Source organism: Protopterus annectens, chromosome 9.part0 (genome assembly GCF_019279795.1).
Source record: "Protopterus annectens isolate FY-2018-M chromosome 9.part0, PAN1.0, whole genome shotgun sequence".
Lineage (NCBI taxonomy): Eukaryota > Metazoa > Chordata > Ceratodontiformes > Protopteridae > Protopterus > Protopterus annectens.
In genome coordinates, this window is record NC_056743.1 from 1,816,250,454 (window position 1) to 1,816,272,425 (window position 21,972).

A 21,972-nucleotide genomic window follows, 5' to 3' on the forward strand; every position below is an offset into this window, starting at 1 on the left:
TTATCGCTACAAGCCTGTTTAGTACAAACTCGTCAGCTATGCTATCATTTTTTCAGCTGCTCCTCCTCTCTTAACTCTGCCTTTCATTTTTTAATTAATGTGTCATTTATTTTGCACCTGTTTCCTCTCATTGTAAGCATTTTATATGTATGCTGCATTTTCTGGAAAGTATAGCATATTACCTTCCTCCAAATCAGGTCTGCCCCCTTTTATCCCACCACTTCCACCTCTTTCAAACATATTATTTCTGTCAGAAATGCTTCCCTTTTCTGCCTTAGTTTTATACCCACAATAAACCTGAAGGTCCGTCCCAAATGTTTCTCTCTCTCAGGCTTGTGTACTCCATGGCTGCATATTAATGAAGTCTTCCTTCATAAGGCTTCTTTTTCCGATCGAAAATGAACTTAGTCTTGTGGTAAGGTCTTACCACTGCTTCATACACTAGTGTTGTCACTGCTGTCTGTATCAGCACAGCACGAGATGTTACTAAATTTACGTAATTAACTATGATTACAGTTATTTTTCTTTGATTACTGTAACTATTTCCTTTCACATACTCTAGTCTTTCATTTCTCTTACTCTAGTGAACAGTTTTGCTTATTTATTTTGTCTTAAGCACCATCCATGACCCATTGCTTGCAACTGCCAATTTTCAAGTGGTTATCTAGAAACTTCAGACTAGTTAGGTGACTTAGGTAAAGTAACATAGCATGCATACGAAGATCTGGAGGATAAAATTCATTATTGATAATTTGTTACCTTAACACTACACCAAACTGGCGGTACAACAGTACTCACCCTTACTCTTACCAATTACCATTCTGTCTTCAGGGTTACAGTCTTAATCCTACCTTGCTGGTGCTCTTCTCTTAACTTTACTATCCGTTTCACATCATACACACATCATATCCTAATGGTAAACATATTCCTTGATGAACACAAAAGATTATTGTTGAATTAATAGTACCAGTTTTGAAAATATGTATATAAATTTGTAAGTGTAATAATTCATGTAAAATTAACCATACTAATGTCTTCAAAAGTATGCAAAATTACTCTGACCATACTCTAAGCGTAACTATTACTACACTGATAATTTCCTTATATCTGTGCACTCTCTTTCATGGAAGAATTTGTGTGTTGTTTGCACATAAGTATCCATTGATAGAAATAGTATTATGTAAATATTTTTATGTGTGCTTCATTATGACCCAGGTAGTGGCTAGAAGTAATGATTTTAAACCAACCACCTACTCTGTTATCAAGTGAATGAAATAAATAATAACTACAGATATAACTCAAGGTCCCTTGATTTATGCCCTTTTATGAAAGTCAGCATCTAACCAGCTCATTACTTTATTGCCTTCTAATAACCCTCTTAATAACTTGTCTTGCCTTCCCCTAAAATGGCATCTGATTGAGTTCACCACCTTACAACCCCTCTGAGATCTATTTCTTCAAATTCCAATCAAGGTAACACAACTCCCGTGCTTTTCCTTACCACCCTATGACAGCCACTTACCTACGAGTTCCTGATCATATAATTTCTCCCGCACATTTGTAAACCAGCTTGCAATTCAAGTGACCACCATAAGCCTTTTCCTATGCTGCCTTCTGTCACCACTGTATGTCATCTGTCCCCCAATCATTTTTTAACCTAGCTCTCTATATATGCCTTAAAATGCATTTTACCTGTATGCAACTTTATAATATAAAGTGAAGACTTTAAACTTATCATACAGTACATTTGTTCAGAAACTGCTGTCTGTTCTGGGACTTTTAGATATTTCTGTTTAACTCAAGCATAATATTATTTCCATAATTGTCTCAGTATTTAATTTTAATTAAATATGGAAAATTAGTTGATCATTGTTTTTCTTATAAAACATGAGTAAATGCTTTAAAATTAAACAGTGCATTTAAGAAGTTGCAGATTAGAAGTGTACAGAAAGAAAAATTGTATCTTTTTTCATAGGTTTAATATTAAATCATGCTTAATATGATGAACTTAGTATGCTATTTTTGTTGAAGAATTTTATTAAGCATTACACATATCATACAGGATATACATTTTAACAAAATTAACTTGCTGGGTAGCAGACTTGATTGTAATTGTTACTAAAAAAATGTAATAAAATATATTTTCAAAACATACACACACACACACACACACACACACACACACACACACACACACACACACACACGCACACACGCACACACACACACACACACACACACACACACACACACACACACACACACACACACACACACACACACACACACACACCCACACACACGTACACACACACACACACACACACACACACACACACACACAGACACACACACACACACACACACACACACACACACACACACACACACACACACACACACACACACACACACACACACCCACACACACCACACACACACACACACACACACACACACACACACACACACACACACATGCATACACCCCTCTGTCCCATTCTTGCCCCATCCTGTCTGTCACTTTACTAGTTTATTAGCCTTTTTCCACTTTACCACCTTATGACTTCACGGCTGTATGCCATCACTTACACTGTTTGCTTACATACCTCCACAGAAGTAGTACATGGAGATGTTTTTACTGTAATAACCTTTTTTTCTGTGGATATGTCTTTGCAGTGCTTCTCCAGCTTCTGTCGGGGTCTCCTAATGCACTCACTCCATCATCTCCCTCCCTGTCTCATTTCATTCTCAATGATATGTTAGTTTTCCTGTCACCTTTTTAGATACATCTTTCATTTTTTTCTTTCTCTGTTTCTTTAATTTTGGTCTTCATAAAGACAGGTCTGCTGATGTGTGAAACCATTTCATGTTACTGATTTACTGTTAACACAGCACTTCTGCAATCACATGCTCCATATAGTGACCTCGCATGCGTTCTACAAAAATGTTTTCTTACCTGTGATATCTGTTCACTTAGGAAGAGGTATCATGTCAGTCCCTTCTTTTTTCACTGCGGTTACTAGGTCCAAATGGACAAATCTTTCCTTGGATTCACAAATAAATGTGAATCTTGTATCTCACTTTGTCTTTCCCTCTCACTCTCTCTGTGTTTGCATGTATAGGTCATGTGCAAGTAGCTGACTAGAATTTAAATTAACCTCTGTGTTCTTCACACATTTTGGTCAACAAAACAGCTGGTTGACAGTTGTACAAGATCACACAATTCCTGGGTTTGGTGAATATGCTCTTTCTCCAGGGATTTGCAATCTTGGAGTTGGAATAAATAATCAACAGGGATTGTAGGGGCACAGCTCCCAACATGAAGGGTGCAGGGGGCTTATTCTCCTGCAAAACTTGTATGGTCAAAGAATACCAGAATGCACAGAAATGTGTTGGCATTTGTGCTCATTGTTAATTTGTTGACATTAGTAACATCAACACTTCATAGGATCATAGGAAGTTCATAGAAATTTACTAGGCTAATGGCCCTAGGGTCCTTACAAGTCTAGCCAAGTTCTACCCTTATTTCCACGATCAGCATCTAATATTCTGGTCCAAGAGGGACACAGGTGGAACCCTCAGGGTGAATTTACTCTTACCCATCCAATCATCCATATAGCGTTTGAAAAGGCCCAATGAGGTGCTCTGTTTGGCATGAAGTGGGAGTCTGTTCCAAAGGTGTGGTAACATGTGGGAGACAAATCTGTCCCTTCAGCAAGTTCTATTAATGTCACATATCAGGCTAAGGTATTTACAGTGAGTAACCCATGTACCATTTGACTTAAGGAGATGCAGCATTTCCAATAAAGCAGGGTCAGAGATTGCCTTGTATGCAAGGCAAAGATCGCTGCTGAGTAATCTGTATGAAACAGAATAAAGTGATAGTGATTTCAGATGATCCACATTAGACAGATGGTGAAGGCTTTGAATTTTCATTGTAAGTGAATTTTCCTTGTGAGGAACCTTTGTGGTTTCTACAATTACTGCAGGTGCTTGGAAAGGTACATACCAAAAGGGGCATTGTACTCAGTTATTGGCCTGATGAGGGAAGAGTACAGGGAGGTTATGATTTCTTTTTTTCTGGAGGCAATGCCCTTACTTATGAAATGAGCAATTTAGAATGTCCTTCTTACCACTGTGGAGACATAGTGGTCAAAGGTAAGGCTGCCATCAACCTGTGTGCCAAGGTCTCTCAACAACCGAGTGTGTACTTAAGGTGTTGCTATTGATGTGGTAGTTAGCAGGAACATCGCCCTTACCAAAAGGGATGATAATGCATTTTTTTGCATTGACTTTAAGGCCATAAGTTTGGCACCAAATATTTTGTTTGTGTAAGACCCTCTTGTAAAATGTTGACATCATTTGAGATTCTATGACCGCTCTCAGTTTGCAGTCATCAGCAGACTTTATCAGCCACTGACCTTTAGTTTTTTCTTGTACTTCAGAGAAATAGATTCCAAACAGTAGAGGTCCCAGGACTGATCCCAGTGCAACACCACTGGTTACATGTGTGCTGTTGGAAGTGGACTCCCCTATTTTGACTATATTGATTCTATCAATCATCAATGAGTCGGTTAGCAACCTATCTAATGATATAAGGGTTGATACCTAGCTGGTTGAGTTTGTCAATGATGCCTGAGTGGGGGATAGTGTCGAATGCCTTGGCTAAATCTAGGTAGGTTGTATGCATAAATTTTCTCTCATCCAGGGCCTTTGTGACTGCCTCGAACAAGTACACCAGGTTTAATAGTCATGATCTTCGTTTGACAGATCCAAATTGAGTAGGGTCAAGTGTTTGGAGAGTACCTATATCTTTGTTGATAAGGTCCATGATTCACTCCATGGCCTTGCAGATAAGGCTAGTCAGGCTAATAGGTGTGTAGTTCCTGTGGTCAGTAGAAACACCACCTTTCTGTAAGGAAATAACGGTGGCCATTTTCCATTCATCTGGGAAAAGCTGCGCTTAGACTATCAATGAAAAGAGCACCCAATGGTGATGCTAATTCTTGTTGGAGCCCATGTAAGACACAGCCTGGGATGTTATCAGGTCTCATAGATGCTGTATTTTTAGGTTCATAGGTTCATAGGTAGGTACTAGGGTATCTGCCCGAGGGCATTTATAAGCCTAGCCAGAGTGTGTCGGCTTTCGCCACCCCATTGATTAATTAACTGAGCTTCTGTCAAGCAGGGCCAATGAAGTGATCTGTCACCCATCCACCTGTCAAGGTTTCTCTTGAAGAGTGTTAGTGAGGGGCTCTGCCTAATGTAGTTAGGAATTTTGTTCCGAAGCATGGGGAGTCCCTGTGACAGGAATATATCCCTCCAGCGTGTTCTATTTATTGTTGTGGCGAGGTTTAGCTCACTAGAGCGCGTGGCTCGCAGTGACTTGGATTTCTTTAGGTGGAGCATGTCCATCAATTCTGAGTTGAACATGGCTTTGTAGGTCAGGCAGAGATCACCTCTGACTAAGCGATATGCCACTGACTACAGCTGGAGTTTTTTCAGTCAGGCTGCATAGGACATATGTTTGAGGCCAGAAATCCTCTTGGTGAGGTGCTTTTGTGGTCTTTCCAGCTGTTGGAAGTGTCTTGTGAGGTACATCTCAAATGGGGCATTGTACTCTATGATGGGTCTGATGAGTGACTAGTAGAGGGGCACTATAACCTCTTTATTTCTAGATGTGAACCCCTTAGTAATTAGATGGGCCACATAGAAGGATTTCTAACTACTTTGGCAATATGATTGTCAAAGGAGAGATTGCTATCGACCTGGGTCCCCAGATCTCTTATTATCTCTTCTGTATTAAGGGGGCTGCCGCCTATGTGGTAATTCGTGAGTGTTTTGTTTTTCCCAAACAGGATGACTATGCATTTTTTGGCATTTAGGCCGTGACTTTGACACCAGGTGTCTGTCTCAGTAAGGCCATTTTGAAGGATGTCTGTGTCAGCCGGAGAGTCAATTATGGCTCCCAGTTTGCAGTCATCAGCAAACATGGTTAGCCATAGTCCTCCTGTGTTTGCCTGTACTTCTGAGAAATATATGCCGAACAGTAGGGGTCCCAGAACTGAGCCTTATGGGACACCACTTGTGACTGGTTAAGAGTCGGACCTGGAGCCCGCTATTCTTACCGTGTGAGCTCTGTCTGTAAGCCAGTTGGTAACCCATCTTGTGACTTAAGGGTTTATGTTTAGGCTGGTGAGTTTTTCTATAATACCTGAGTGAGGAATGGTGTTGAACGCCTTGGTGAGATCAAGGTAGGCTGTGTGAACCACCTTTCCCTCATCTGTAGTCTTGGTGACTGTTTCGAAGAAGTCAACCAGGTTTAGTAGGCATGATCTGCCTTTAACAAAGCCGAACTGGGTTGAGTCAAGTGTTTGGAGGTTCCCAATGTCTTTGTTAATGAGTTCCATGATGATGTGCTCCATAGCCTTGCAGACCAGGCTAGTCAGACTTATGGGGGGATAGTTACCAGGGTCATTTGTGGCCCTTCCTTTGTGGAGCGGAATAACCGTTGCTGTGCACCATTCTATAGGCATGTAGCCTGTGGAGAGGCTGAGGTTGAACAGCATGTTTAGGTGGGGGGGTTAGTTCATTCTGTAGTTCATGCAAGATGAAGCCTGGGACACCATCTGGCCCCATTGATGCTGTGTTTTTGGCTTTTGAAAGGGCTGTTTTCACCTGTGCTTCTGTGATTTCTGGGACACTACACTTTTCCGGTATTGTTGTAGGCCCATTTGAAGGTGAGAGGGAGGTGGTTTGCACTGAATCTATCTACTATGATGTTGGCAATATCAGTAGGTTCAGTATATTTTGTGCTATTTTGCACTAGCTCAGAGCATATCTGCAAGTTGCCACTTAGATTCTTGACATAGCTAAAGAAGGCTTTGTGGTTATCTTTTGAATCCTTGGCTATTTTTCTTTCAAAGTTAGCCTTGGATGATTTTATGAGGGACCTTAGTTTCTTACTGATACTGATCAGGGATGTCTTTCCTTCTTGGGATTTGCTTTTTTTCTGAACTAGTTTCCTCCTTCTGTTGTATAACCTGTTTATTGCAGGGGTCCTCCAATCTGGTTTCCTTCTCTTAGAGGAGTGAGTCTTGGTCTTGCTAGGGATGGCATGATCCATACATCCTTGTAGGTGATTAATAGAGTGCAATTGTAAAGGATTCTGCATCTTGGGCAGTGTTATCCTTTAGCATGGGGGCTGTGAAACTTACCACCTCTGCCTTAAATAAGGTGAAGTTTGCTTTAGAACAGTTTTTCACTGTGGTTTCCTTGGTTGGGGGTGGTGGTGGGGTGTGGACATCCTGGGTGATTAGTTTATGGTCTGATCTAACCAGTGACGGGTTAACCTCCGGTACGGAACAGTTGTCGCCCATGTTGGTGATGACCAGGTCCAATATGTTGTGGCCTCTGGTAGGAGAGTTTACCAGCTGATCCAGGGCATTTGAGTTGATAAATTCCAGGAAGCACTGAGCCTGGGAGTTTGTACTCAAGTAGTTTTCCCAGTTAATGGTAGGGTAATTGAAATCATCCAATATCAGGGGGTTTGGTAGGACCTTCATGTTTTCCAGTTGCTCCAGAAAGGTGGAGTGGTGGTCCTGGGTCATGGAGGGTGATCTGTAGCAGGCCACAATTTGCATTTCAGATTTGCCCGATGTTAGTTGCACATGGATGATCTCAGAGATATCATACTGCGCCACTAACCTGGAGGTGTGAGTATCCCTGATGAATATGGATACACCCCCTCCTTTTGTATTTCGGTCCGTGTTCTCTGGCCGAAATGTGTGGTATGAGTTGTAGCCCAGTAGTGCTGGAGTGCTCTCTGGAGCTTTGAACCAGGTTTCAGTTACTGCACAGGTGTCAACATTCTCCATACTTAGGAGTGCTTTGAGTGCATGCATTTTGAGATTTAAACTCCAGGCGTTGAGTATCATAACCCTCATTTTTTTTACTTGTGCTGTTTACGGCGGTGGGTTTGAATTTTGAGCCTTGCCTAAAAAAGGCACTATGTGGGGCAGCAAGAGCCTTGGCCAGTATTCGAAAGCCAAAGGGTGACAGGTGCAAGCCATCTCTTGCGAAGCAACGCGGCTTGTCGAGCATGTCATCCCAGGCTGACAGACACTGGATCCCCTTTGAATGACACCAGAAGCTTAGCCAATTGTTGAAATTGATCATTTTTTTCTTTATACTGAGGTATCATTCTTGGTGAGGGCAGGATGCTACTCAGGGTCAGGGTCATACTCGCCTGGGCTACATGATCAGAGAGTTCTTCAATGTCTCTTTTCATGTAGTCCAGGGAGGTACATTTCAGGTCATTCACACCAACATGAACAATGACAGCATCATATTTGTACTTGTTCTGGACCCCCTGAGTGCTTGTGTTATGTGGCAGATTCTGGCTCCGAATAGGCAGCTAACAGTAACCTTCTCCTTGTCCAGCCTATTGAGTGGGGCGTCAGTGTGCCTGACTATTGAGTCACCTATTACTAGTATGTTAGGTATGTTATTTTGGCTTAAGGCCTTAGAGAGGGTGTTTACGATCTGCTTTTTAGAGATACAGGTAGAGGACAGGTGGTGGGGATATCATGGGGTATGTGTAGCGGGGACTGGGGAGTGAAGTTTTCACAGAACCTGTCAACCAACAGGTTAGCTATGCCCACAGGCTCAGCATATGTGGTATCATCAACTACCAGTTCAGCACAAATCTGGGCCTTTCCTTTTAGGTTATAGATGTAACTGAAGAATGCCTTATGGTTGTCTTTAGTTTATGGAGCTAATTTAGATTCATAGTTTGCTTTGGAGGACTTTACAAGAAGTCTTATTCACTTGTTTAAGCTGAGGAGGGAGTGATTCCTGTTTAGGGCTCACTCCCTCTGACTCTTTGATAGCAATTTCTTCCCCTTATTATAAAGCCTGTTAATGGCAGTTGTCCACCAGGCAGGTTTGCTCTTTCTTGAGAAGCTTGTTTTGGTCCTGTCAGGTATGGCTGAGTCAATGCAGTTATACAGGTATTTGTATAAAGCATTTGTGCAGAACTCGGCATAGCTGCCAGTTCCATCTGAGGGGGGAGGTGCAGTGAAACTATTTATACCATCCCGTTGTTGTTGTTGTATCTTTTGGCTTTTCCAGGTTAGGGGTTGCCACAGCAGAACTCCAGTCTGCTAATGATTGGCAGTAGATTTTTACGTACTGAGTTGCCAGCCCTGACACACAAACTTCAACGAAGGTACACCCATTTACGCATGTCTCCACACAGAAGAAGCTTTAGCTGAGAATCGAACAGGACAACATCTTACTGTGAGGCGACAATGCTACCACAGCACCACACCCCATAAAAGGTTATAATCACTTATAATAAGATGCTTTAGCTGAGAATCGAATAGGACAACATCTTACTGTGAGGCGACAATGCTACCACAGCACCACATTCCGTAAAAGGTTATAATCTGCTATGGAGAAGTTTTTTAGTTTGGTTTAGTTGCTGCTGGGGAGAATCAGGTGTGATAGTTACTTCAAATGAGACTGATTTGTGGTCAGATCTCACCGGGGAAGATCTCACAATGGGGGTGCTACAGTGGTCCCCCATATTGGTAAGCACCATATCCAGGATGCTGGCACCCCTTGTGGAGGTGTCAACCAGCTGGTTCAGGATACTGGAGTTTACGAAGTCGAGGAACCTTTGGGCAAGTGAGTTTGAGCACAAGTAGTTTACCCAGTGAATGGATGGGTACTTAAAGTCACCCAAAACCATGGTGTTCGGATGTATCTTGATAGACTCAAGTAGATCCAAATAGGCAGATTTTGTGTCCTGATTCATGGAGGGTACAGGGTCCTGTAGCTGACAATGACTTGAATAGGTGCCCTACCAACAGTTAACTGCACCTGAATAATTTCCAGGGAATCATAATGTTTAACCAATCTGGAGGTGTATATATCTTTAATGAGTATTGATACACTACCTTCTTTATATTTCACTCCTTTAGTTTGTGGTTCAAACGTGTGGAAGGAGGTGTAACTCAGCATGGCTGGGTTGCTCTCCACAGCCTTGAACCAGGTTTCCATGACTGCACAAATGTCTGCATCTTCCAAGGTGAGGACTGCTTCCAGTGAGTGCAGTTGCATGTTAAGACTACTAGCATTTAGTTTTTAGTTGGAGTTTTTACATCAGGAATCAATCAGGAAACATCAGGAATTTTGTCTGTGAGGAACTGCATAAAGAAGGCACTATTAGGGTGGCAAGATCCTTAGCCAGTAGTCAAAATTCCAGGGGTGACAGATGAAGACCATCTCTGGTGAAGCATCAAGGTCTGTTGACCATATCATCCTAGATTGACAGATACTGCATCCCCTTAGAATGATAGCAGAAACTAAGCCAATTATTGAAGTCAATCGTTTTCTGTTTGTATTGAGGCATCATCCTAGGTGAAGGTAAAATGCTGCTTAAGGCTATTCATGTCTGAGAAAATTAGTCTGAGACCTCAGTCATGTCTCTCCATATAATCCAGAGAGGTACATCTCAAATCATTCACACCAACATGGACTGTGATGGAGTCATAACACCTGTTGTTGAGAGACTTCAGTGCATCTGTGATATGGTGTATACTGACACTTGACAGACAGCTGTCTGTGACCGTTTCCTAATCCAGCCTGATGAGAGGGACATCTGTGTGTTTCATGATTGAATCATCTGTGACCAATATGCTTGGTTTTGTGGTTTTCCTAAAGGGTTTGAAAGGTGAGACACTAGTCCGTGAGCTATTATGTGTAATGTTTACTGCAGAGGAGGCATTATGTGTAGTGTGCTTGTGTTTGTGTTTGGGAGGTCTCTAGTGTTTAGGTATGTTTTTGGTGAGGACCTCGGTATATGTAGGCATGTGTGATGTGGGTTTGGGTGGATTAGGAGGTGAGGTGTGCATGCTGACAACCCGCTCTTGTCATATGTACTAACTGGTGTGTGAGAGAGCATAGATTCAAGGTTCTTAGTATAGCTACATCTCTCACATGTTGAGTTTGTGTGGACTAGGAGTAGATGGTTGTCAGTAAACATGAGGCAGTTGCTAGACTGACTCAGGATGACCATGTTGACAAAGCTGGTTGGAGAAACTGTGGGAAATTGTCCGTCTATAGTGTTAGGTAAATGTATATGGTCAGGAAAAGAGGTCATACTTAGGAATGGCTAGTGGGTTAGAGGTGGTGTTCTTACCTGTGAGGCTAGGCTTATTGTTCCACCTGATAGTAGAGTATGGCCACAAAAAAACACTGGAGGACAACAAACAAAGTGCTAAGGGAAAATTTAGCAAGCAAAACATTTGCATCTATAACCACCAATAGTAACCACTGCTATGTGACAGTGCACGATGGTGCACTGCACACAAAAAGCACAAATGCGGGGCTTAAATAAGACAAAAAGTAACCCTTTTAACTCAAACTAGCCAATAAGGGTGCTCTCTCTGAGATTTATTCCAATCACCCTTGAATAGATGGGAACCAGACAGCACTCTCCTCATACAAGGGTGTAGAAGGACCTTCACCAACAAAGATGGCTGGAATTTGATGCTCAGAAGTTACAAAACAGTCCCAGAAAAAGCAAACTTGGAACTGGGCTATGCTACAGCTGAACTAGTACAGTACACACGTAATAAATAAGTCACCATATACCGCTGTCGCTGTAGGCAATCTGCAAGTTCACACAAAATAAAATACACCTCCGTGTATAAAAAAGCTATCACATGTATGCAGAGAAAAAGATAACAAAAATGAAACACACAACGCTGTCCTGCTTTGCACTAAGGCAAAAGCAAAAGCTTAAGCAGTTTCACAGTTTCAGTACCTGCATAAGTATTCTGTAAGCAACCTTCCAGTTGAAAAAAATAAAAAAATATTGAAGTACCCTAGACAGTACAAGTCAATCCTAGAAGTATACTGCTCCAAACAGGAAATTGCAGTCGCTGCAAATTGAGATTCCAAAATTCCAAGAGTAAAAATACAAAAAGTCAGCTTTACAAGTTGGCTTTCACAAACTCTACTAATTACACATGAAATAAAAGCGTAATTACCTTTAAACATTATGAAAACTTATTCTAAGAGAAAACTAAGCTGTACAAACAAATATATGTCTCTCTACATTCCATCAAAACCTGAGACCTAATCAAAATGAAAAATAATAATGAATTATTAAGTGTGAATAAATATTGGATCAAATCATGTGGAATAAATCATAAAAATCAAGAAAAAGAAAATAAAAAATGTGTTTGTATCTGTCTGTGAGAAATATATACACACACAATGAATAGGATATCCCTAACTATCTTCTTGGTCTATAAACCCTTCTACCCTTCAACACCGGAAGGAATATCTTTTGGTCACCTTGGACATTGTAAGTCTATTTACGGTGATTCCCAATGATGTAGGTATTACCTCCATACAACAGTATCTACGAGAACATTCAGATTTTACTACAGATAAGATAGATTTGATTACATTATATCTTGAAATGGTTTTGTCCAATAATGTGTTTATATTTGGGAAGGATTTTTACATCTTGTGCCAATAGCTGAAGACACCTTCCTTTACAAGTTGACCATGTTCAAGGAGTTTGTGGGTTATACATTTGTGGATGACCTCTTCCTTCTCTGGTTTGGGGATATGGACTCTCTCCATGCTTTTGTGAGCACTATGAATTCTTCTACTGACTTTTTAAAATTTACTTTGAATAGTTCAGAGAATAGGATTTCCTACCTTGATATAGAAGTGTATAAGCTTGACAATGGACTTTTAAATACTTCCATCCACGCTATGCCATCGTAATACATTACTTTATAGGGGTAGTATGCACCCCACACATGTTTTTCGTAATATTCTAAAGGGTCAATTTATGAGAGCATCTAGATACAACCCAGTGGATGAATGTTATTATAGAGAAATAGAAGAATTACGGAAAAGATTTGCAGAGAGGGGTTATGATCAGGTGCTAGTAGAAAAAGTCCTGTTAGAAGTGCATGAACTACGGTCAACTAAAGCTAGACCGTATTTCTCTGAAGATTTAGGGCAGGTGGATGCGGCATCAGACACTGGAATATTAACAGTGGGCCCGATAGTATCATACACCACAGATACTAGAGAGATTAAAAACATGTTTGCAAAAAATTGGGATATCCTACTTTCAGATGGTGAAATTGCTAAGATAGTGGGACCTAGACCCAGGGTCACACACAGAAATAAACCCAACCTCCAAAGATTGTTATGTAGGCTGAAGTTTGGAGGGAATAAGCAACATAAGATACAAATGAATTTGAACACTGTACCATGTGGCATGTGCAACCATTGTGTTTTTATTAATGAGGATGTGCACCCAGTGAGTGGATACTTATTTCAATACCAATACCAATTGTAATAGTAGAAACTTGGTATATCTAGCAAAGCATGCCCCGCTTTTATATAGGGAAAACCAACAGGGCATTTAAAGACCGCATAAGGGAACATAATTATCATATCAGAAAAGCCTCAGATTTCAATGCTCTAGCTAAGCATTGCAGAACATCTGGCCCTGAGCATACTTTTAACTACACAGTTATACAACATCTAGTTTCTGGTCCAAGAGGAGGTGACCTAATAAACAGGACTCTTGAATGTGAACTTAGGTGGATAGTCAGGTGTAGAGCCGATGAACCACCAGGCCTCAATGACAAAGTTCACATCAAACCGGTGTTGAAGGGTAGAAGGGTTTATAGACCAAGAAGATAGTTAGGGATATCCTATTCATTGTGTGTGTATATATTTCTCACAGACAGATACAAACACATTTTTTATTTTCTTTTTCTTGATTTTTATGATTTATTCCACATGATTTGATCCAATATTTATTCACATTTAATAATTCATTATTATTTTTCATTTTGATTAGGTCTCAGGTTTTGATGGAATGTAGAGAGACATATATTTGTTTGTAGGTACATTCTATATGCTATACACACATACTAGTTATTTCTTACATATTGGACAGCTTAGTTTTCTCTTGTTATGCACATCAGTGACAGCTAACCAATTTTTCATAGACACTGCTGTGCTTAGTTGTTATGGTATCATTGTACAGAGTATTTTATAAGCTTTTAATAGTACAAACAGATTAGGCATATTTGTTTGGTAACAGTGGTTTTGCACAATTCCAATATGCTTTTTAATTTGTCAACATTTCTATGTTCAAAACATTTATGCAACGAAGTTTTATACAATTTTTAAATAATGTTGTCTATGTGTTTGTTGAGAATAAGTTTTCATAATGTTTTTAAAGTTGTCTGCCTTTTCACACAAAAGGTAATTACGCTTTGCGTTTTATTTCATGTGTAATTACAAAAGCAAGTTGTATTTTAGTCAGTGGCGCTTTAAAAATTTGAATTTATGCTCCACCTATCATTGATTAGAATTAATTATTTAAATGACTGCAAACTTGTGTTTTTGTAGAGTTTGAGAAAGTACTTGTTCTGTTAATAAAGCTGATTTTTTACTCTTGGAATTACCGACTGCAATTTCCTGTGCTGGAGCAGTATACTGGATTTATTTTGGCATTGTGTTCTCTAGGATTGACTTGTACTTCAATATTTTTTCAACACTGAAGCGTTTTTGGTGAGCTTACAGAATACTTATGCAGGTACTTGAACTGTGGGAACTGCTTAAGCTTTTGCCTTAGTGCAACTTTGAAGCAGGACAGTGCTTTTGTTATCTCTTTCTTGCATATGGACAGTACTGTGAACTTGCAGATTGCCTACAGCGTGACTTATTTATTTGACTGGACCTCTAGCTGCTGTATTTTTGGTGATTTTGCTATATTTAGTACAGTACACAGTAAAATGTAGCAAAGAAATAGCTCAGACAATTCAAGCAGTCAGGATTCCAGTATTGCCACTATACCCATATATATATGTGGGTGTGTGTATGTATAGGTAGAGACAACCACGAATTTGCATCTTGTTCTCTCACAATCTTCAGTATCCTAGGTGTGAGATAATGATGAAAACATCAGATTATGTTATGAGCTATTACAAATAAAACATAGTAAAACCATATTGGTGCCAACTTGTGAACCTTCATCCATTTTGATTTTGAAAAGCAGAGCTTACATAGATATGAACCTAGAGAAAGAACTGTACAAAATGACAGTTTCTGCTTTCTGTTTGTATATTATTTTTGTAACCCAACTTCTTCGTACTGTTTTCAAAAATAAATTTGTCTGCAAATGAGACATTTGATTTGAGCCTTTTTTTTTTGCTAAATAAAATGTGGAGCGGTAGAATAGGATTATACAAATAAATGAAATGTATTGAGTTAGATAAAATGTAATAACAAGTCTGCTGTTAACAAATGTGTTTGTACTCCCAGGGACATTAAAATAAATAGCTGACACCCACACGTGTTGTACAAGATGTAGTTTGTTCATGAAATAGCAATTCAGCAATTGTACAAACTGTATTACTGCAGCATGAAGCCTTATACTGGTCACCATGGTCCATTGCTTTAAGGCACATTGATCAAAATGGAGAGAGAAAGTTCTCTGACGTGGTGGCTAGCTGTGGTCACTGGGGAGAAATTATTTTTGTAATTTCAATCTTCTATCCCGACCTAACCTATTGCAGGTGATAGGATTAAGTGTGTTCAGTTAAAGGTAAAAGTGCTGAAGTGTGATAAATTTTCCAAGTCCAATTTGAACAGCAGCTTGTTGCTTGTTTGGGTCTGAATCCATACATTTTCCCTTAGGTATTTTAACATCATTATGGTTTCATCCCCACTGCAGTTTTGCTTACTGTGACTGTAGTCCTCATGCTTGCTTAATGTCATCTGCTTCTTTCACTCTTTATATTTTAGTAAAATGTTAAGAAAGCCTGCTGTAGGCTTCCATTATTTTAATACAATGTTTGACTTCTTTTGCTGCAGGGAGAGATGGGCGAACCTGGTCAGAAAGGAAGCAAGGGTGTCAAAGGAGATCTGGTCTGTAGCCACATTTATGCTTTTTTTTTCATAAATATATCAGAACTGTTTTCTGTTTTAATATGGATGTTAAGTAACTAGTTAGCATGGCAGTGTGATTACATAAACATTTACAAGTTGTGAAGACTGCAGTGTTAATGAACATGGAGAGGGAGATGACAAAGATAAAGGCTCAAATGATTCAAAGAACTAATTTTATGAAAATTGTAAGAAAAAGTCAAGAAGTGTCAAGTAAATTTTATATTTAGAGGAATGGAAGGGAATAACATGATTGTGGATAGAAAATAGAACTACAGGAACAACTAGAAAGATTAAAACACAAATGAAAGGTTCATGGAAACAAACTGCTGCAGATAAAATCCTGAAGAACTTTAATCCAGAAACTTTTTGAAATAAAAACATGTTTAAAACTTTGAGAGATAAGTACTTTCATTCACAAAATACATATGGAGTTCATGTATTTGGAGAATGAAAGCAATTATCTCTCATAGTTTTAAACACGTTTTTATTTCAAAAAGTTTCTAGATTAAAGTTCTTCAGGATTTTATCTGCAGCAGTTTGTTTCCTTGGACCTTCCATTTGTGTTTTAATCAGTACTTCTTCAGTTTGTTTTTTAACAACTAGAAAGATCTGAAGTAGTTCTTACTGGAACAAAAGTGCTCTTCAGAATTAATAAAGATGTAGGCATTCTAAACCCGGATGCAATAATTGGCTACAAATAAAATACCTGAAAGGATTTCTTGGACTCCATGGCATTTTTTCTACAGCTTATATGACTTTAATTATATTCTTTGTTTTATTAGCAAGATTTGCCTGGAAGAGAGGCATTATCTTGATATAAGTCAATGGTTATATGGAAAGCTCTGTTATTTTGGACTCTGTTTTTAGAGCACTGTATAATATATAGTAACGTGAAGGCTGCAGACTTGGTTACTGATAGTTACAGAGCATGAGTTACATAATATGAGTAAGAGGGTAACACACATCTAGAGGTATTACTGAGGGAGATAGGAATTAATGGTCATAGACTATCAGAAGGGGTGACACAGGACTACACAGATTGTTGAAAGAATGTCAGTCAGCATGAGTAGGGCATAACATGATCCTACTTTGTACCTCTGTGGTAGAAAGTAGGAATTTTTGGTTAAGTAGCATATGCAGCTAAACAGGGCAACAGGGATTTCTGTGAAAGAATGGCAGTGAGAACAGGTATGAGACAGGGACAAACAGATACTAGTCAGATGACGGCAGTAAGACCAGGACCCCATGTTAGAGATTGGCACTTAGTGCAGATGCAACACAGGAACACACAAATATGTATCAATGACACCAAGAACAGATGTCACACAAAACCACACAGACACCTATTACAAAATGGCACTGAGTGCAGATGTAACACAGGACCAACAATGACACTGAGAACAGATGTCACACAGGACCACACAGATATGTTGGAAAATGATACTCAGAAGAGGTGCCACACAGGAACACACAGATACCTGTTAGAAAATGGCACTGGAAGCAAGACCGCAGGCCGTGGAATTTAAAACTACTGATTATTCAAACAGGCTGAGTGGACCGAATATCATATACCAGCTGGCTGGTGCATGTTTGAACATAGTTGGGGAGCCAAAGATTCTGATATTTTTGTTTGTAGTTGCCATCATGTTATTTTTGGCATAAACAGTTATATATACCAGAAGATTTTTGCCTAATAATTTTAAGCACACTGCTAGCATGATTAGTCCTTCAAAGGGTGTTGTTTTTAGTGTACAGGTAAATAATGAAGCTTTAGTTGCCACTGGTGAGGACATCGGCAAAGAGGTAGAAATAAATAGGTACATAAATGCTAAGCCCTAGTGAAGTGTGATGATCAGTTCAGGTACTGAAGAGAGTTACGCCTTTACTTTCAGTTTAAAAAAATATAATTTTTAAGGTAGCTGCTACACCAGTTTATTGTTTTGTGCAGTCTTTATTTGTGGAGTTCACTGAATAGCATGGTTTGAAGACTATTACTACATATCTACTTTAGAATAAGAAACACGGCTCATAATAGTTGCTCCAATCCCTTTCATTACAGACTACACTTGTCAGAGACAAAGCCAGTAGTGCCGATCTAGTTTAATTAGAATGATACTAAGCAGAATAGTTGAAAAAAATGTGTATATTTAAATATGTTGATGCCCTTATAGTGAACACATCTCGATGCAGCTTAGAGACAAGCAAAAATAAGTACCTGCTGGTGATGTAAATTAAACATTTTCATCTGCTAGTAAGATAGACAGATGAAGTCATGCATCTGAAATATAGGATAAGTGTGAGCTACGTTGTGAAAAAAAAACTTATCCTGTTCTGCATATTTATCAGTCCTCATATTGAGATTAGAGCTTTATTAGGGAGAATATAGAATTGTTTTCTCTTGTTATCATAATCATAGCCATCTGCAAAGTTTGCCCTCGTTTTGTGAGTTTGTAATGGGAGCAATGGCTTTGCATGGAAAACTGGATATTTCTCCTGTATACCCGTTATAATTAATGTCTTCCAGCATAGCTTCCTCTGGTCCTTTTAGAAAGCAGCTTTCAGAAAAGTAGAGCTTATACTGCCAAAACAAACAGAACAAACAAGATGGTAGAAATGAACATGACCATGAAAGAGGAGTCTTTGGGTAACCATCATTTAAACGTAGGAGGCAGCCTACTCTCTAGTGTAAAACAGAAAGCAATACTCTGATGGAGTCAAAGAAGAAGGAAATGTTAGCTCCAGCAGACACAAGTCAAAAAACAAAAACATCTCCCGGAACCAGAATGGAACATTCATAGCTCTCAACCTTCCATCTCCAAAATGAGGAACACTAGCCCTCATAATGTAGTACAAATGGGCAAAATGTGGAACACATACTAATGGCTTACTAACAACTTTAACTAGGAAAGTCATAGGATGGTTAAATATGCTGGTTTTATTTATAAAAAAAGAGCTTTTAATGAATTAATATGATTCATTTCTATTTAGCATGGATTTTACTTAAAAAAATTGCTAACACTGAATGTGTGTCAAGAGTTTTTCGGTGTGGAACATTGAGGAACTTTGAGGAACATGACCTTTTTAAGACCCCAAATGAGGTACGTTCCTCATAATGAGGTACACTTGAGAGGTACGGGAACATCACAAAATTAAAAATTTATATAGAATGAACAATAAGTCCAATACCAGACTTTTGCACAGATTTCACATTAACACTTTTTTTAGGGTTGACTATTATCCAGGTATCATGTATAGTCAGCAATGAAGAGAGAAAAGGGGGTAACTTATTTAAGCCAATCTGATACAGTGATGGCAACAGTATCAGACAGAGGAAAGAGAAAGGTGCTTTTGTTATACAAAATAAATAGGAGGTAAAACAGAGAAAGGTGCTTTTGTTATACAAAATAAATAGAGGATAAAACAGAGAAAGGTGCTTTTGTTATACAAAATAAATAGGGGATAAAACAGAGAAAGGTACTTTTGTTATACAAAATAAATAAGGAGTAAAACAGAGAAAGGTACTTTTGTTATACAAAATAAATAGGAGGTAAAACAGAGAAAGGTACTTTTGTTATACAAAATAAATAGGGGATAAAACAGAGAAAGGTGCTTTTGTTATACAAAATAAATAGGAGGTAAAACAGAGAAAGGTACTTTTGTTATACAAAATAAATAGGGAGCAAAACAGAGAAAGGTACTTTTGTTATACAAATTAAATAGGGAATAAAACACACTCCTAGAAAGGACAGATTGTTGAGCGAGATGGGCACTGAGAGATGCACATCATGAACAAGTGTAACACTTGTAGGCATATTCATGAGGTAATGGGCAATGAGGGATATTCAATGTGAGAAGATGTAACACAGGTATAGGCAGATGCCAATGGGCACTGAAGATTACACATGAGTAGATTTAGCAGATGAGCAAGCATGTCTTTGAAGGTGATGGGCAGTGGAGGTTAGAAGGCCCACATAGTTGTAATATAACAGTAGCTATATTCCTCAGGGTGACTGACTTTAAGGCTTACACAACATGAGCAGATGTAACACAAGAACAGGAGTGCCTATGAAGGCGAATGGTAATGCACTATATGAACAGCATATCACTGAAAGTGAAGGTTGCACAGCACAAGAAGCTGTAACAGAGGAGAAGGCATATTCCTGAAGCATGCCAATATCCACACGGACCAGTGGTATGGACAATTACACAGCCTGAGAAAGTGTAATATGGAGGTGTGTCCCTGAAGGAAAAATACACTGATGCTTATACACTGTACTGAAAAAGTGTAGCTAAAGGAGTATACATATCCCAGAAGGAGACTAAGATCAAGGGTTATCCTACATGAGTATCTATAACATATGAGTAGGCATAACATGGAGGAGATTAGAACCACTGGTTATTGTACATGAACAGATATAACATAGGAGTAGGCATAACCTGGAGGAGACTAGAACCATGGGTTATCCTACATAAACAGGTGTAACACAGGTGTGTGGATATCCCTGAAGGAGACTACAACCATGGGTTATCCTACACAAGCAGCTATAAAGTAGGTATATGGATATCCCTGAAGGAGACTAGAACCATGGGTTATCCTACATGAGCAGATATAACATAGGATATATAACATATAACAAAGGACTAGTCATAGCCTGGACGAGACTAGAACCAAGGGTTATTGAACATGAACAGATATAATTTAGATCATATAAGTCATATAACACAGGTGTATGCATATCCCTGAAGGAGACTAGAACCGTGGGTTATCCTGCATAAGCAGATATAACATAGGAGTAATCACAGCCTGAAAGAAACTAGAACCAAGGGTTACTATAGGAGTAATCACAGCCTGAAGGAAACTAGAACCAAGGGTTACTATAGATGACCAGACATAACACAGGAGTTGTCATTGCTTGTAGTGGAGTAGAACCATGTGTTTCCGTACATAAGCAGATATAACATATGAGTAGGCTTAACCTGTAAGAGATGAAGATTGAAGACTATACGTCATGCACTGGTGTAAAGTAGAAACAGGCATATTCAGGAATGAGAATAGCTCTAAAGGGTGCACAGCATGATAATGGTTAACACAGGAGTAGATGTACCCCTAGGGAGGTAGATTGTTGCACTGCAAGGTGCTAGAAGGCAGTTGGCTTACCTGTGAGGGAGGTAAACATTGAAGGTCACAATGCACATGACCATTTATAACATAGGCACAATCACACCCTAGAAGGGAGATAACTACCACCATGAGGGGGTATAACACAGCAGTAGGCGTATCCCTCTAGGAAGATAGCACTGACAGTTGTACTGCATGAGTTAAAAGTTACATCATTATGTAAACTAACTTAGTGTTGGTATCGATTCAGATCATGTACAGGCGAATAGGTGTTGCTACTTAAATAATGGATAAATGTATAAACCTTGTTCTTGCTTTTAAGTAACAGAAATAGTTATGTGTAAATTTGCCATAAACATACTTAAAACCTCAGATTTGAACCGCCGAAAACCAAAGCTGTATAAGTTGCTACCAGAAGTAAGAGGCTTGTAAGTGAACTGGCATCTCTCAGAAGAATGCCTGATCCTTATAATGTCATCAAACCAACCTCGGTGCCTTATGTTTATTAATAATGATGTTTTCCTCTGTTAGTGTTTTTTTTTTTTGTTCTTCATTTTACTGCTTTGCAATAATTCTAGTTTTTATTTCCTTTTCTTTTTTTTTTAATTTCAGGGCCCTGCAGGATCTCAAGGACCTCCGGGTCCAGTTGGTCAGCCTGGTACTCCGGTAAGTTAACAATAACCATGCCTTTCATTAGATGCTGAGAGAAAAACTATGCTTTTTTTAATTTTTCAGAATATAGTTCAAACCATTTTTCTTTTCCTCAGGAGTTGATGTAATTTACGTGACAGTATGATATTTAGGGGTTTTGTGACACAGGCATTTTTTCCCAGTGGCACACCTGC

The 21,972-nt window shown here is 39.1% G+C and overlaps 1 protein-coding gene across 1 annotated transcript in view; it reads left to right on the forward strand.

Annotated features, from left to right (window-relative positions):
- The window catches only part of COL5A3 (collagen type V alpha 3 chain), a 1,727,233-nt gene that overhangs the window by 1,085,489 nt on the left and 619,772 nt on the right, over window positions 1–21,972 (forward strand). The window contains exons 43-44 of the mRNA XM_044084684.1: window positions 15,934–15,987; window positions 21,740–21,793. Coding sequence (XP_043940619.1) covers window positions 15,934–15,987; window positions 21,740–21,793 — 108 coding nt within the window. The remainder of the gene's footprint in view (window positions 1–15,933; window positions 15,988–21,739; window positions 21,794–21,972) is intronic.